The sequence below is a fragment of the Podarcis bocagei genome (genome assembly GCF_964188305.1).
Source record: "Podarcis bocagei genome assembly, contig: HAP1_SCAFFOLD_353, whole genome shotgun sequence".
In the NCBI taxonomy this organism is placed as follows: domain Eukaryota; kingdom Metazoa; phylum Chordata; class Lepidosauria; order Squamata; family Lacertidae; genus Podarcis; species Podarcis bocagei.
Genome location: NW_027670095.1, coordinates 38,029 through 49,387, shown reverse-complemented (window position 1 = coordinate 49,387; position 11,359 = coordinate 38,029). Strand labels below are relative to the sequence as shown.

Here is an 11,359-nt window from a genome sequence, read left to right as displayed (position 1 = left end):
GAAAAAACGAGAATAATCATAATAATCATCGTCATCGTAATCGAACGAGGCTTTTTTATTGGCCGCCCAAAGCGGTGACATCACAACCACAGAGAAACGGGGTGGGGGTGGGGTGGGGTTAGGGGGAGCTGACCTTCTGGGAAAGCGGCGGGAGGAGGAGGACGTCCTGGAGGACTGCGGAGGGGACCTTCTAGGAAACGGGAGAACGCCTTGGAGGACCAAGTAGTGACCTTCTAGGGAACCAGGAAGAGCGTCGAGAGGTTCCTTCCGAGGGGAGAGGTGACCTTCTAGGAAACCAACGGGAGGAGGAGAACGTCCTGGAGGACGGCGGAGGGGACCTTCTAGGAAAGAGGAGTCGGTGGGGGAAGAAGAGGGTGGAGGAGCTTCTAGGAGGTTGAACACGGTGGAGGACCTTCTAGGAAGAACAACGTGGTGGAGGAGCTTCTAGGAAACCAACGGGAGGAGAAGAACGTCCTGGAGGACTGAGAGGTGACCTTCTAGGAAACGGGAGTCGTCGGGAGGACCTTCTAGGAACGTCCTGGAGGACTGTAGAGGTTACCTTCTAGGAAACGGGTGCCGCTGGGAGAAGATGGCGGAGGACCTTCTAGGAAGTTGAACACGGCGGAGGACCTTCTAGGAGAGTTGACCTTCTAGGAAACCAAGGGGAGGAGAAGAACGTCCTGGAGGACCGTCGAGGGGACCTTCTAGGAAAGAGGAGTCGCTGGGGGAAGAAGGTGGTGGAGGAGCTTCTAGGAAACAGGAACGTCTTGGAGGACCGAGGAGAGAGGTGACCTTCTAGGAAACAGGGGCCGTCGGTGGAGGACCTTCTAGGAAAGCAGGAAGAGCGTCGAGAGGTTCCTTCTGAGGAGAGAGGTGACCTTCTAGGAAACCAACGGGAGGAGGAGAACGTCCTGGAGGACCGTCGAGATGACCTTCTAGGAAACAGGAGCCGTTGGGAGAAGAAGATGGTGGAGGACCTTCTAGGAAGTTGAACACGGTGGAGGACCTTCTAGGAAACAGGAGCCGTTGGGAGAAGGTGGTGGAGGACCTTCTAGGAAACAGGAACATCTTGGAGGACCAAGGAGAGAGGGGACCTTCTAGGAAACAGGAGCCGTTGGGAGAAGAGGGTGGAGGACCTTCTAGGAAGTTGAACATGGTGGAGGACCTTCTAGGAAGCTGAACACGGTGGAGGACCTTCTAGGAGGTTGAACACGGTGGAGGACCTTCTAGGAAACAGGAACATCTTGGAGGACCGTAGAGGTGACCTTCTAGGAAAGAGGAGTCGGTGGGGGAAGAGGGTGGAGGACCTTCTAGGAAGTTGAACACGCTGGAGGACCTTCTAGGAAACAGGAGCCGTTGGGAGAAGATGGTGGAGGACCTTCTAGGAAGTTGAACACGGTGGAGGACCTTCTAGGAAACAGGAGCCATTGGGAGAAGAAGATGGTGGAGGACCTTCTAGGAAACAGGAACATCTTGGAGGACCGAGGAGAGAGGGGACCTTCTAGGAAACAGGAGCCGTCGGTGGAGGACCTTCTAGGAAAGCAGGAAGAACGTCGAGAGGTTCCTTCTGAGGAGAGAGGTGACCTTCTAGGAAACAGGAGCCAAGATGGGAGGAGACATCTGAAGGGTCAACCAGCGAGTTGGGTGTCCTAGAAAAGTGGTGGAAGTCTCAGAGCGCGGTTGTTCTTCCTAGACGGGTCTTGGAGGACCTTGACTGGAGAACAGTCAGGATGGAGAACCACCATGGAAGGAACCATCTGGAGAACATTTGAAGAACATGGAAGGTCACCATGGGAGGAAGATCTGAAGGAGAAGATGAAGGAAACATCGGGAGAAGAACGTGGAAGGAAACATCTGAGGAACATCTGGAGAAGATGGAAGGGTCACCATGGAAGGAAACATCTGAAGAACTTGAAGGTCAGGACGGAGAACCACCATGGAAGGGAACATCTGAAGAACATCTGAAGGAAGCTGATGGAGAACATGGAAGGGTCACCATGGAAGGAAACATCTGAAGAACATATGAAGAAGATGGAAGGTCACCATGGGAGGAAACATCTGAAGAACATCTGAGGAGCGTCTGAAGGGGAAGCTGGTGAGAAGATGGAACTCTGAAGGTGGAACGTCAGGATGGAGAGCCACCATGGAAGGGAACATCTGAAGAACATGGAAGGGTCACCATGGAAGGAAAGATCTGAGGAACATCTGAAGAACATGTGAAGAACATCTGAAAGGGAACCTGGTGAGAACATGGAACCAAGGTGGAACGTCAGGATGGAGGGCCACCATGGAAGGAAGCATCTGAGGAACATCTGGAGAACATGGAAGGAAGCATCTGAAGGAGAACATGGAAGGAAGCATCTGAGGAACATCTGAAGAACATCTGAAGGAGAACATGGAAGGAAACATCTGAAGAACATTTGAGGAACATCTGAAGGAGAACATGGAAGGAAGCATCTGAAGAACATTGGAAGGAAACATCTGAAGAACATCTGAAGGAAAACATGGAAGGAAACATCTGAGGAACATCTGAGGCACGTTTGAAGGAGAAGATGGAAGGTTGGAGTGGTTGTGGATCTTCTGGGAGGTCCCCTAGGCGGCCTCCTCCTCCGCCTCCTCCTCAAACTCCCCCTCCTCCTCGGCGGTGGCGTCCTGGTACTGCTGGTACTCCGAGACCAGGTCGTTCATGTTGCTCTCCGCCTCGGTGAACTCCATCTCGTCCATGCCTTCTCCGGTGTACCAGTGGAGGAAGGCCTTCCTCCGGAACATGGCCGTGAACTGCTCCGAGATCCTCTTGAAGAGCTCCTGGATGGCGGTGGAGTTGCCGATGAAGGTGGCGGACATCTTGAGTCCCCGGGGCGGGATGTCGCAGACGGCGGTCTTGACGTTGTTGGGGATCCACTCCACAAAGTAGGAGGAGTTCTTGTTCTGGACGTTGAGCATCTGCTCGTCCACCTCCTTCATGGACATCCTCCCTCTGAAGACGGCGGCCACCGTGAGGTATCTCCCATGGCGCGGGTCGCAGGCGGCCATCATGTTCTTGGCGTCAAACATCTGCTGGGTCAACTCCGGCACGGTCAACGCTCTGTACTGTTGACTACCCCGGCTGGTCAATGGGGCGAACCCCGGCATGAAGAAGTGGAGGCGGGGGAAGGGGACCATGTTGACCGCCAGCTTGCGGAGGTCCGCGTTGAGCTGGCCGGGGAAGCGGAGACAGGTGGTGACTCCGCTCATGGTGGCGGACACCAGGTGGTTGAGGTCTCCGTAGGTGGGCGTGGTCAACTTGAGGGTGCGGAAGCAGATGTCATAGAGGGCTTCGTTGTCTATGCAGTAGGTCTCGTCGGTGTTCTCCACCAGCTGGTGGACACTCAAGGTGGCGTTGTAGGGTTCCACCACCGTGTCGGAGACCTTCGGGGAGGGGACCACCGAGAAGGTGTTCATGATGCGGTCGGGGTATTCTTCTCGGATCTTGGAGATCAGCAAGGTCCCCATGCCCGAGCCGGTGCCGCCGCCCAAGGAGTGGGTCAGCTGGAAGCCCTGGAGGCAGTCGCAGGACTCGGCCTCCTTGCGGACCACGTCCAGGACGGAGTCCACCAGCTCGGCCCCCTCGGTGTAGTGGCCCTTGGCCCAGTTGTTGCCGGCGCCGCTCTGGCCTGCAAGGAGAAGACCATCATCAGCATCAGGATCATGGCCATCATCATCATCATCATGAAGACCAACATCATCATGACCATCATGACCATCATGACATCATCTTGAGGACCACCATGATCATCAGGGTCATGACCATCATCATCACATCAACTTGAGGACCATCATCATCAGGATCATGCCCATCATCATCATCACATCAACTTGAGGACCACCATCATCAGGATCATCAGGATCATGCCCATCATCATCATCACATCAACTTGAGGACCATCATCAGGATCATGCCCATCATCATGGACCTCATCATCATCATCCTCATCATCAGGAACATGACCATCATCATCATCACATCAACTTGAGGACCACCACCACCATCATCAGGATCATGCCCATCATCATGGACCTCATCATCATCATCCTCATCATCGGGATCATGCCCATCATCATCATCACATCAACTTGAGGACCATCATCATCAGGATCATGCCCATCATCATCATCATCATATCAACTTGAGGACCACCATCATCATCAGGATCATGTCCATCATCATCATCATCACATCAACATGAGGACCACCATCATCATCAGGATCATGCCCATCATCAGGATCATGCCCATCACCATCACATCAACTTGAGGACCATCATCCTCATCATGACCACCACCATCCCATCGGTCTCCTCCACCCACTGCTCTCCCCTCAAGGTGGCCTTGTAAGGTTCCACCACCGTGTCGGAGACCTTGGGCATGGAGGGGACCACTGAGAAGTTCATGACCCGGTCGGGGTCTTCTTCTCGGATCTTGGAGATCAGCAAGGTCCCCATGCCCGACCCCGTGCCGCCGCCCAAGGAGTGGGTCAGCTGGAAGCCCTGGAGGCAGTCGCAGGACTCGGCCTCCTTGCGGACCACGTCCAGGACCGAGTCCACCAGCTCGGCCCCCTCGGTGTAGTGGCCCTTGGCCCAGTTGTTGCCGGCGCCGCTCTGGCCTGCGGGGAGAAGATGGGATCACTGTCATGGTCAACATCGGCATCAGGATCATGACCAACATCATCATCACATCAACTTGAGGAGCATCATCATTATCATCATGAAGACCAACATCATCATCAGGATCATGCCCATCATCAGGATCATGACCATCATCATGGACCTCATCATCATCAGGATCATGCCCATCATCATGGACCTCCTCCTCATCATCAACATCAGGATCATGACCACCATGATCATCACATCAACTTGAGGACCATCATCATCATCATCATCATCAGGATCATGACCACCATCAACATCATCATCAGGATCATGCCAAACATTATCATCAGGATCATGCCCATCATCAACATCATCATCAGGATCATGCCCAACATCATCATCAGGATCATGCCCATCAACATGGCCCTCAGGATCATGCCCAACATCATCAGGATCATGCCCATCATCATGGTCCTCAGGATCATGCCCATCATCATGGCCCTCAGGATCATGCCCAACATCATCAGGATCATGCCCATCATCATGGCCCTCAGGATCATGCCCATCATCATGGTCCTCAGGATCATGCCCATCAACAGCATCAGGACCATGCCCATCATCATGGTCCTCAGGATCATGCCCATCAATGTCAGCATCAGGACCATGCCCATCATCATGGTCCTCAGGATCATGCCCATCATCATCATCAGGATCATGCCCATCATCATCACATCAACTTGAAGACCATCATCCTCATGGTCATCATGACCATCATCATCAGGATCATGCACATCATCATCATCAAGACCATCATCATCAAGGCCATCATCATCATCAGGATCATGGCCATCATCATCATGGTCCAGAAGACCATCATCATCATCATGGCCAACATCATCATCCTGGCCATCATCCTCATGGTCATCATGACCATGGCCACCATCATCATCATCAGGATCATGCCCATCACCATCACATCAACTTGGGGACCATCATCACCAGGATCATGACCATCATCATCAGGATCATGCAAGACCATCATCATCATGGCCATCATCATCATCAGGATCATGGCCATCATCATCATGGTCAAGAAGACCATCATCATCATGGCCAACATCATCATCCTGGCCATCATCCTCGTGGTCATCATGACCATGGCCACCACCATCATCATCAGGATCATGCCCATCACCATCACATCAACTTGAGGACCATCATCATCAGGATCATGCCCATCATCATCATCAAGACCATCATCATCAGGATCATGACCAACATCATCATCAGGATCATGCCCATCATCACATCAACTTGAGGACCACCACCACCACCACCATCATCATCAGGATCATGACCATCATCATCATCAGGATCATGACCAACATCATCATCACATCAACTTGAGGACCATCATCATCATCATGAAGACCAACATCATCATCATCAGGATCAGGATCATCATCACATCAACTTGAGGACCATCATCATCCTCATGAAGACCAACATCATCATCATCACATCAACTTGAGGACCATCATCATCAGGATCATGCACATCATCATCATCAAGACCATCATCATCAAGACTATCATCATCATGGCCATCATCATCATCATCAGGATCATGGCCATCATCATCATGGTCAAGAAGACCATCATCATCATGGCCAATATCATCATCCTGGCCATCATCCTCATGGTCATCATGACCATGGCCACCATCATCATCATCAGGATCATGCCCATCACCATCAGGATCATGCACATCATCATCATCAAGACCATCATCATCAAGACCACCATCATCATGGCCATCATCATAATCATCATTATGACCATGGCCACCATCATCATCATCAGGATCATGCCCATCACCATCACATCAACTTGAGGACCATCATCATCAGGATCATGCCCATCATCACATCAACTTGAGGACCATCATCATCAGGATCATGACCATCATCATCATCATGACCAACATCATCATCATCATCAAGACCATCATCATCATGGTCATCATGACCATAGCCATCATCATCATCAGGATCATGACCATCATCACCACATCAACTTGGGGACCACCATCTCCATGATCTTGAGGTACATTACCTCTCTATGATCCCTGGAAGACCTAGAGGTCCCTTCCCTCTCTATGGTCTCTGGCAAGGGGGTGAGGCTGGAGGACCTAAGGAGGTCCCTTCCCTCTCTATGGTCCCCTCAGAAGAACCTGGAGAGGCCCCTTCCCTCTCTATGGTCTCTCGGAAGGGGAGGAGGCTGGAGGACCTAGGGAGGTTCCCTTCCCTCTCTATGGTCTCTGGCAAGGGGGTCAGGCTGGAGGACCTAGGGAGGTTCCCTTCCCTCTCTATGGTCTCTTGCAATTTCAGGCTGGATGACCTGGAGGGTCCTTCTAGGATACTTTCTCTTTCCTCTCTATGATCCCTGGAGGACCTAGAGGTCCCTTCCCTCTCTATGGTCCCCTCAGAAGAACCTGGAGAGGTCCCTTCCCTCTCTATGGTCTCTGGCAAGGGGATCAGGCTGGAGGACCTAAGGAGGCCCCTTCCCTCTCTATGGTCCCCTCAGAAGAACCTGGAGAGGCCCCTTCCCTCTCTATGGTCTCTGGCAAGGGGGTCAGGCTGGAGGACCTAAGGAGGCCCCTTCCCTCTCTATGGTCCCCTCAGAAGAACATGGAGAGGTCCCTTCCCTCTCTATGGTCTCTGGCAAGGGGTGAGGCTGGAGGACCTAGGGAGGAGGTCCCATCCCTCTCTATGGTCTCTTGCAATTTGAGGCTGGATGACCTGGAGGGTCCTTCTAGGATACTTTCTCTTTCCTCTCTATGATCCCTGGAAGACCTAGAGGTCCCTTCCCTCTCTATGGTCCCCTCAGAAGAACCTGGAGAGGTCCCTTCCCTCTCTATGGTCTCTTGCAAGGGGGTCAGGCTGGAGGACCTAGGGAGGTCCCTTCCCTCTCTATGGTCTCTTGCAATTTGAGGCTGGAGGACATGGAGGGCCCTTCTAGGATGCTGTCTCTTTCCTCTCTATGATCCCTGGAAGGCCTAGAGGTCCCTTCCCTCTCTATGGTCCCCTCAGAACCGCCTGGAGAGGCCCCTTCCCTCTCTATGGTCTCTGGCAAGGGGGGTCAGGCTGGAGGACCTAGGGAGGTCCCTTCCCTCTCTATGGTCCCCTCAGAACCGCCTAGTGATAGCATTTCAAATCATCCGGATCTTCTGCCCCATGTGACATTTCCGAACAGGATATCCTGCTTCCACGTCCCGCCCCTTTCCATATTTCCAATGATTGGGGATATTGAAGGCATCTAGAAAGGCATTTTAAAAGAGGGAAGGAGGGAAGGAAGGAGGGATGAAAGGAAGGAAGGAGGGAAAAGGAAGGAAGGAAGGAGGGAAGGAAGCAGGGAGGGAAAAGGAAGAAGGAAGGAGGGAAGGAAGGAAAAGGAAGGAAAGAAGGAAGGAGGGAAGGAAGGAAGGAAAGAAGGAAGGAGGGAAGGAAGGAAGGAAAAGGAAGGAAGGAAGGAAAGGAAAGGAAAGGAAAGGAAAGGAAAGGAAAGGAAGAAGGAAGGAAGGAAGGAGGGAAGGAAGGAAGGAAGGTAGGAAGGAAGGAAGGAAGGTAGGAAGGAAGGAAGGAAGGAAGGAAGGAAGGAAGGAGGGAGGGAAGGAAGGAGGGAGGGAAGGAAGGAAGGAAGGAAGGAAGGAAGGAAGGAACGAAGGAACGAACGAACGAAGGAGGGAGGGAAGGAAGGAAGGAAGGAGGGAGGGAGGGAGGGAAGAAAGGAAGGAAGGAACGAAGGAGGGAGGGAAGGAAGGAAGGAAGAAGGAAGGAGGGAGAGAAGGAAGGAGGGAAGGAAGGAAGGAAGGAATGAAGGAGGGAGGGAAGGAAGGAAGGAAGGAAGGAGGGAGGGAGGGAGGGAAGAAAGGAACGAAGGAGGGAGGGAAGGAAGGAAGGAAGAAGGAAGGAGGGAGAGAAGGAAGGAGGGAAGGAAGGAAGGAAGGAATGAAGGAGGGAGGGAAGGAGGAAGGAAGGAGGGAAGGAAGGAAGGAAGGAGGGAAGGAACGAACGAAGGAGGGAGGGAAGGAAGGAAGGAAGGAGGGAGGGAGGGAGGGAAGAAAGGAAGGAAGGAACGAAGGAGGGAGGGAAGGAAGGAAGGAAGAAGGAAGGAGGGAGAGAAGGAAGGAGGGAAGGAAGGAAGGAAGGAATGAAGGAGGGAGGGAAGGAGGGAAGGAGGGAAGGAAGGAAGGAGGGAAGGAAGGAAGGAGGGAAGGAAGGAAGGAAGGAGGGAAGGAAGGAAGGAGGGAAGGAAGGAAGGAGGGAAGGAAGGAAGGAAGGAGGGAAGGAAGGAAGGAGGGAAGGAAGGAAGGAGGGAAGGAGGAAGGAAGGAGGGAAGGAAGGAAGGAAGGACGCACCGAAAACGAAATTATCCGGTCGGAAGATCTGCCCGAAAGGTCCGGAGCGGACGGAGTCCATGGTGCCGGGTTCGAGGTCGACCAGGACGGCGCGGGGGACATATTTTCCGCCTATGGGGGGGAGAAGAAAAAGGGAAATAAAAAGGCGAAAACGTGAAGAAGAAAAATGTGAAAATGGAAAATAAAAACCTGGAAATATGTGGAAATGTGGAAAATAAAAAGAGGAAAAGAGGGAGAATAAAAAAGGAAAATGGAAAATGTGGAAATATGTGGAAAATAAAAAGGAAAATATGGGAAAGAAAAACGTGAAAACATGAAGAGGAAAAATATGAAAATGGAAAACACGAAACATAAAAATGTGGAAAAATGTGGAAAATAAAAAGAGGGAAAGAGGGAAAAGGAAAAGGTGGGAAATAAAAAAGGAAAATATGGGAAATAAAAACGTGAAAATTTGTGGAAAATAAAAAATGAAAATGGAAAATATGGGAAATAGAAACGTGAAAATTTGTGGAAATGTGGAAAATAAAAAGAGGGAAAGAGGGAAAAGAAAAAGGTGGAAAATAAAAAAGGAAAATATGGGAAATAAAAACGTGAAAATTTGTGGAAAATAAAAAATGAAAATTGAAAATATGGGAAATAGAAACGTGAAAATTTGTGGAAATGTGGAAAATAAAAAGAGGAAAAGAGGGAAAATAAAAAAGGAAAATGGAAAATGTGGAAAATAAAAATGTGGAAATACGTGGAAAATAAAAAGGAAAATATGGGAAAGAAAAACGTGAAAACATGAAGAGGAAAAATATGAAAATGGAAAACACGAAACATAAAAATGTGGAAAATAAAAAGAGGGAAAGAGGGAAAAGAAAAAGGTGGGAAATAAAAAAGGAAAATATGGGAAATAAAAACGTGAAAATTTGTGGAAATGTGGAAAATAAAAAGAGGAAAAGAGGGAAAAGAAAAAGGTGGGAAATAAAAAAGGAAAATATGGGAAATAGAAACGTGGAAATTTGTGGAAATGTGGAAAATAAAAAGAGGGAAAGAGGGAAAAGGAAAAGGTGGGAAATAAAAAAGGAAAATATGGGAAATAAAAACGTGAAAATTTGTGGAAATGTGGAAAATAAAAAGAGGAAAAGAGGGAAAAGAAAAAGGTGGGAAATAAAAAAGGAAAATATGGGAAATAGAAACGTGAAAATTTGTGGAAATGTGGAAAATAAAAAGAGGGAAAGAGGGAAAAGGAAAAGGTGGGAAATAAAAAAGGAAAATATGGGAAATAGAAACGTGAAAATTTGTGGAAATGTGGAAAATAAAAAGAGGGAAAGAGGGAAAAGAAAAAGGTGGGAAATAAAAAAGGAAAATATGGGAAATAAAAACGTGAAAATTTGTGGAAATGTGGAAAATAAAAAGAGGGAAAGAGGGAAAAGGAAAAGGTGGGAAATAAAAAAGGAAAATATGGGAAATAGAAACGTGGAAATTTGTGGAAATGTGGAAAAGAAAAAGAGGGAAAGAGGGAAAAGAAAAAGGTGGGAAATAAAAAAGGAAAATATGGGAAATAGAAACGTGAAAATTTGTGGAAATGTGGAAAATAAAAAGAGGGAAAGAGGGAAAAGAAAAAGGTGGGAAATAAAAAAGGAAAATATGGGAAATAGAAACGTGAAAATTTGTGGAAATGTGGAAAATAAAAAGAGGGAAAGAGGGAAAAGAAAAAGGTGGGAAATAAAAAAGGAAAATATGGGAAATAGAAACGTGAAAATTGGTGGAAATGTGGAAAATAAAAAGAGGGAAAGAGGGAAAAGAAAAAGGTGGGAAATAAAAAAGGAAAATATGGGAAATAGAAACGTGAAAATTTGTGGAAATGTGGAAAATAAAAAGAGGGAAAGAGGAAAAATAGAAAGGCGGAAATGTGGAATTTGGAAAGGGTTTTTTTCTTTAAATTTAAATTCAATAAATCTGGGGGAAATAGGTATATAAAGGCGTATCTACGTGTATGAAAACCTATATAAATAGGTATTTATGTAAATGTATGATGAATATGCATATATGCCTAAATACGTGTATAAATGTGTATTTACGTAGAGACATGCATATTGAATATTCATATATGAATCAATACATATATATAAATATGTATTTAGGTAGACATGCATAAGGAATATACATATATGCATAAATAGGTATATAAATATGTATTTACGTAAATGTATGATGAATATGCATATATGCATAAATACGTGTATAAATATGTATTTACGTAGAGACATGCATATTGAATATTCATATATGAATCAATACATATATGTAAATATGTATTTAGG

The 11,359-nt window shown here is 48.3% G+C and overlaps 1 protein-coding gene and 4 long non-coding RNA genes across 9 annotated transcripts in view; 2 read left to right on the top strand and 3 right to left on the bottom strand.

Moving 5' to 3' along the window:
- Window positions 1–227: 227 nt before the first annotated feature.
- LOC308579587 lies at window positions 228–1,598 on the bottom strand. Its single transcript, XR_014004549.1, has 3 exons — window positions 1,531–1,598; window positions 1,224–1,452; window positions 228–284 (listed from the first exon to the last, which is right to left on the bottom strand). It is a non-coding gene; the product is annotated as an uncharacterized lncRNA (long non-coding RNA).
- Window positions 480–1,180, bottom strand: LOC308579585. Its single transcript, XR_014004546.1, has 4 exons — window positions 1,166–1,180; window positions 933–1,051; window positions 560–647; window positions 480–494 (listed from the first exon to the last, which is right to left on the bottom strand). It is a non-coding gene; the product is annotated as an uncharacterized lncRNA (long non-coding RNA).
- On the top strand, window positions 592–1,349 carry LOC308579586. Of its 2 annotated transcripts, none has more exons than XR_014004547.1 (3): window positions 592–677; window positions 1,122–1,204; window positions 1,259–1,349. It is a non-coding gene; the product is annotated as an uncharacterized lncRNA (long non-coding RNA). The 2 variants fall into 2 exon arrangements; XR_014004548.1 differs by lacking the exon at window positions 592–677 and adding an exon at window positions 944–1,036.
- A 125-nt stretch (window positions 1,599–1,723) lies between the features above and the next one.
- LOC308579591 lies at window positions 1,724–2,533 on the top strand. Of its 2 annotated transcripts, XR_014004550.1 has the most exons (3): window positions 1,724–1,784; window positions 2,005–2,078; window positions 2,193–2,533. It is a non-coding gene; the product is annotated as an uncharacterized lncRNA (long non-coding RNA). The 2 variants fall into 2 exon arrangements; XR_014004551.1 differs by lacking the exon at window positions 2,005–2,078 and having other exon boundaries at window positions 1,731–1,784; window positions 2,174–2,533.
- A 58-nt stretch (window positions 2,534–2,591) lies between these two features.
- Window positions 2,592–11,359, bottom strand: part of LOC308579589 (tubulin beta-4B chain) — a 16,366-nt gene continuing 7,598 nt past the window's right edge. For 2 of the 3 annotated variants that reach the window (XM_081214179.1, XM_081214180.1), the window contains 2 exons: window positions 9,051–9,156; window positions 2,592–3,653 (listed from right to left, as the gene is read on the bottom strand). In XM_081214179.1, coding sequence (XP_081070305.1) covers window positions 2,593–3,653; window positions 9,051–9,156 — 1,167 coding nt within the window. In that variant the 3' untranslated portion in view covers window position 2,592. Of the gene's footprint in view, window positions 3,654–9,050; window positions 9,162–11,359 lie in introns of all 3 variants that reach the window. The other variant, XM_081214178.1, reaches the window with a different exon arrangement.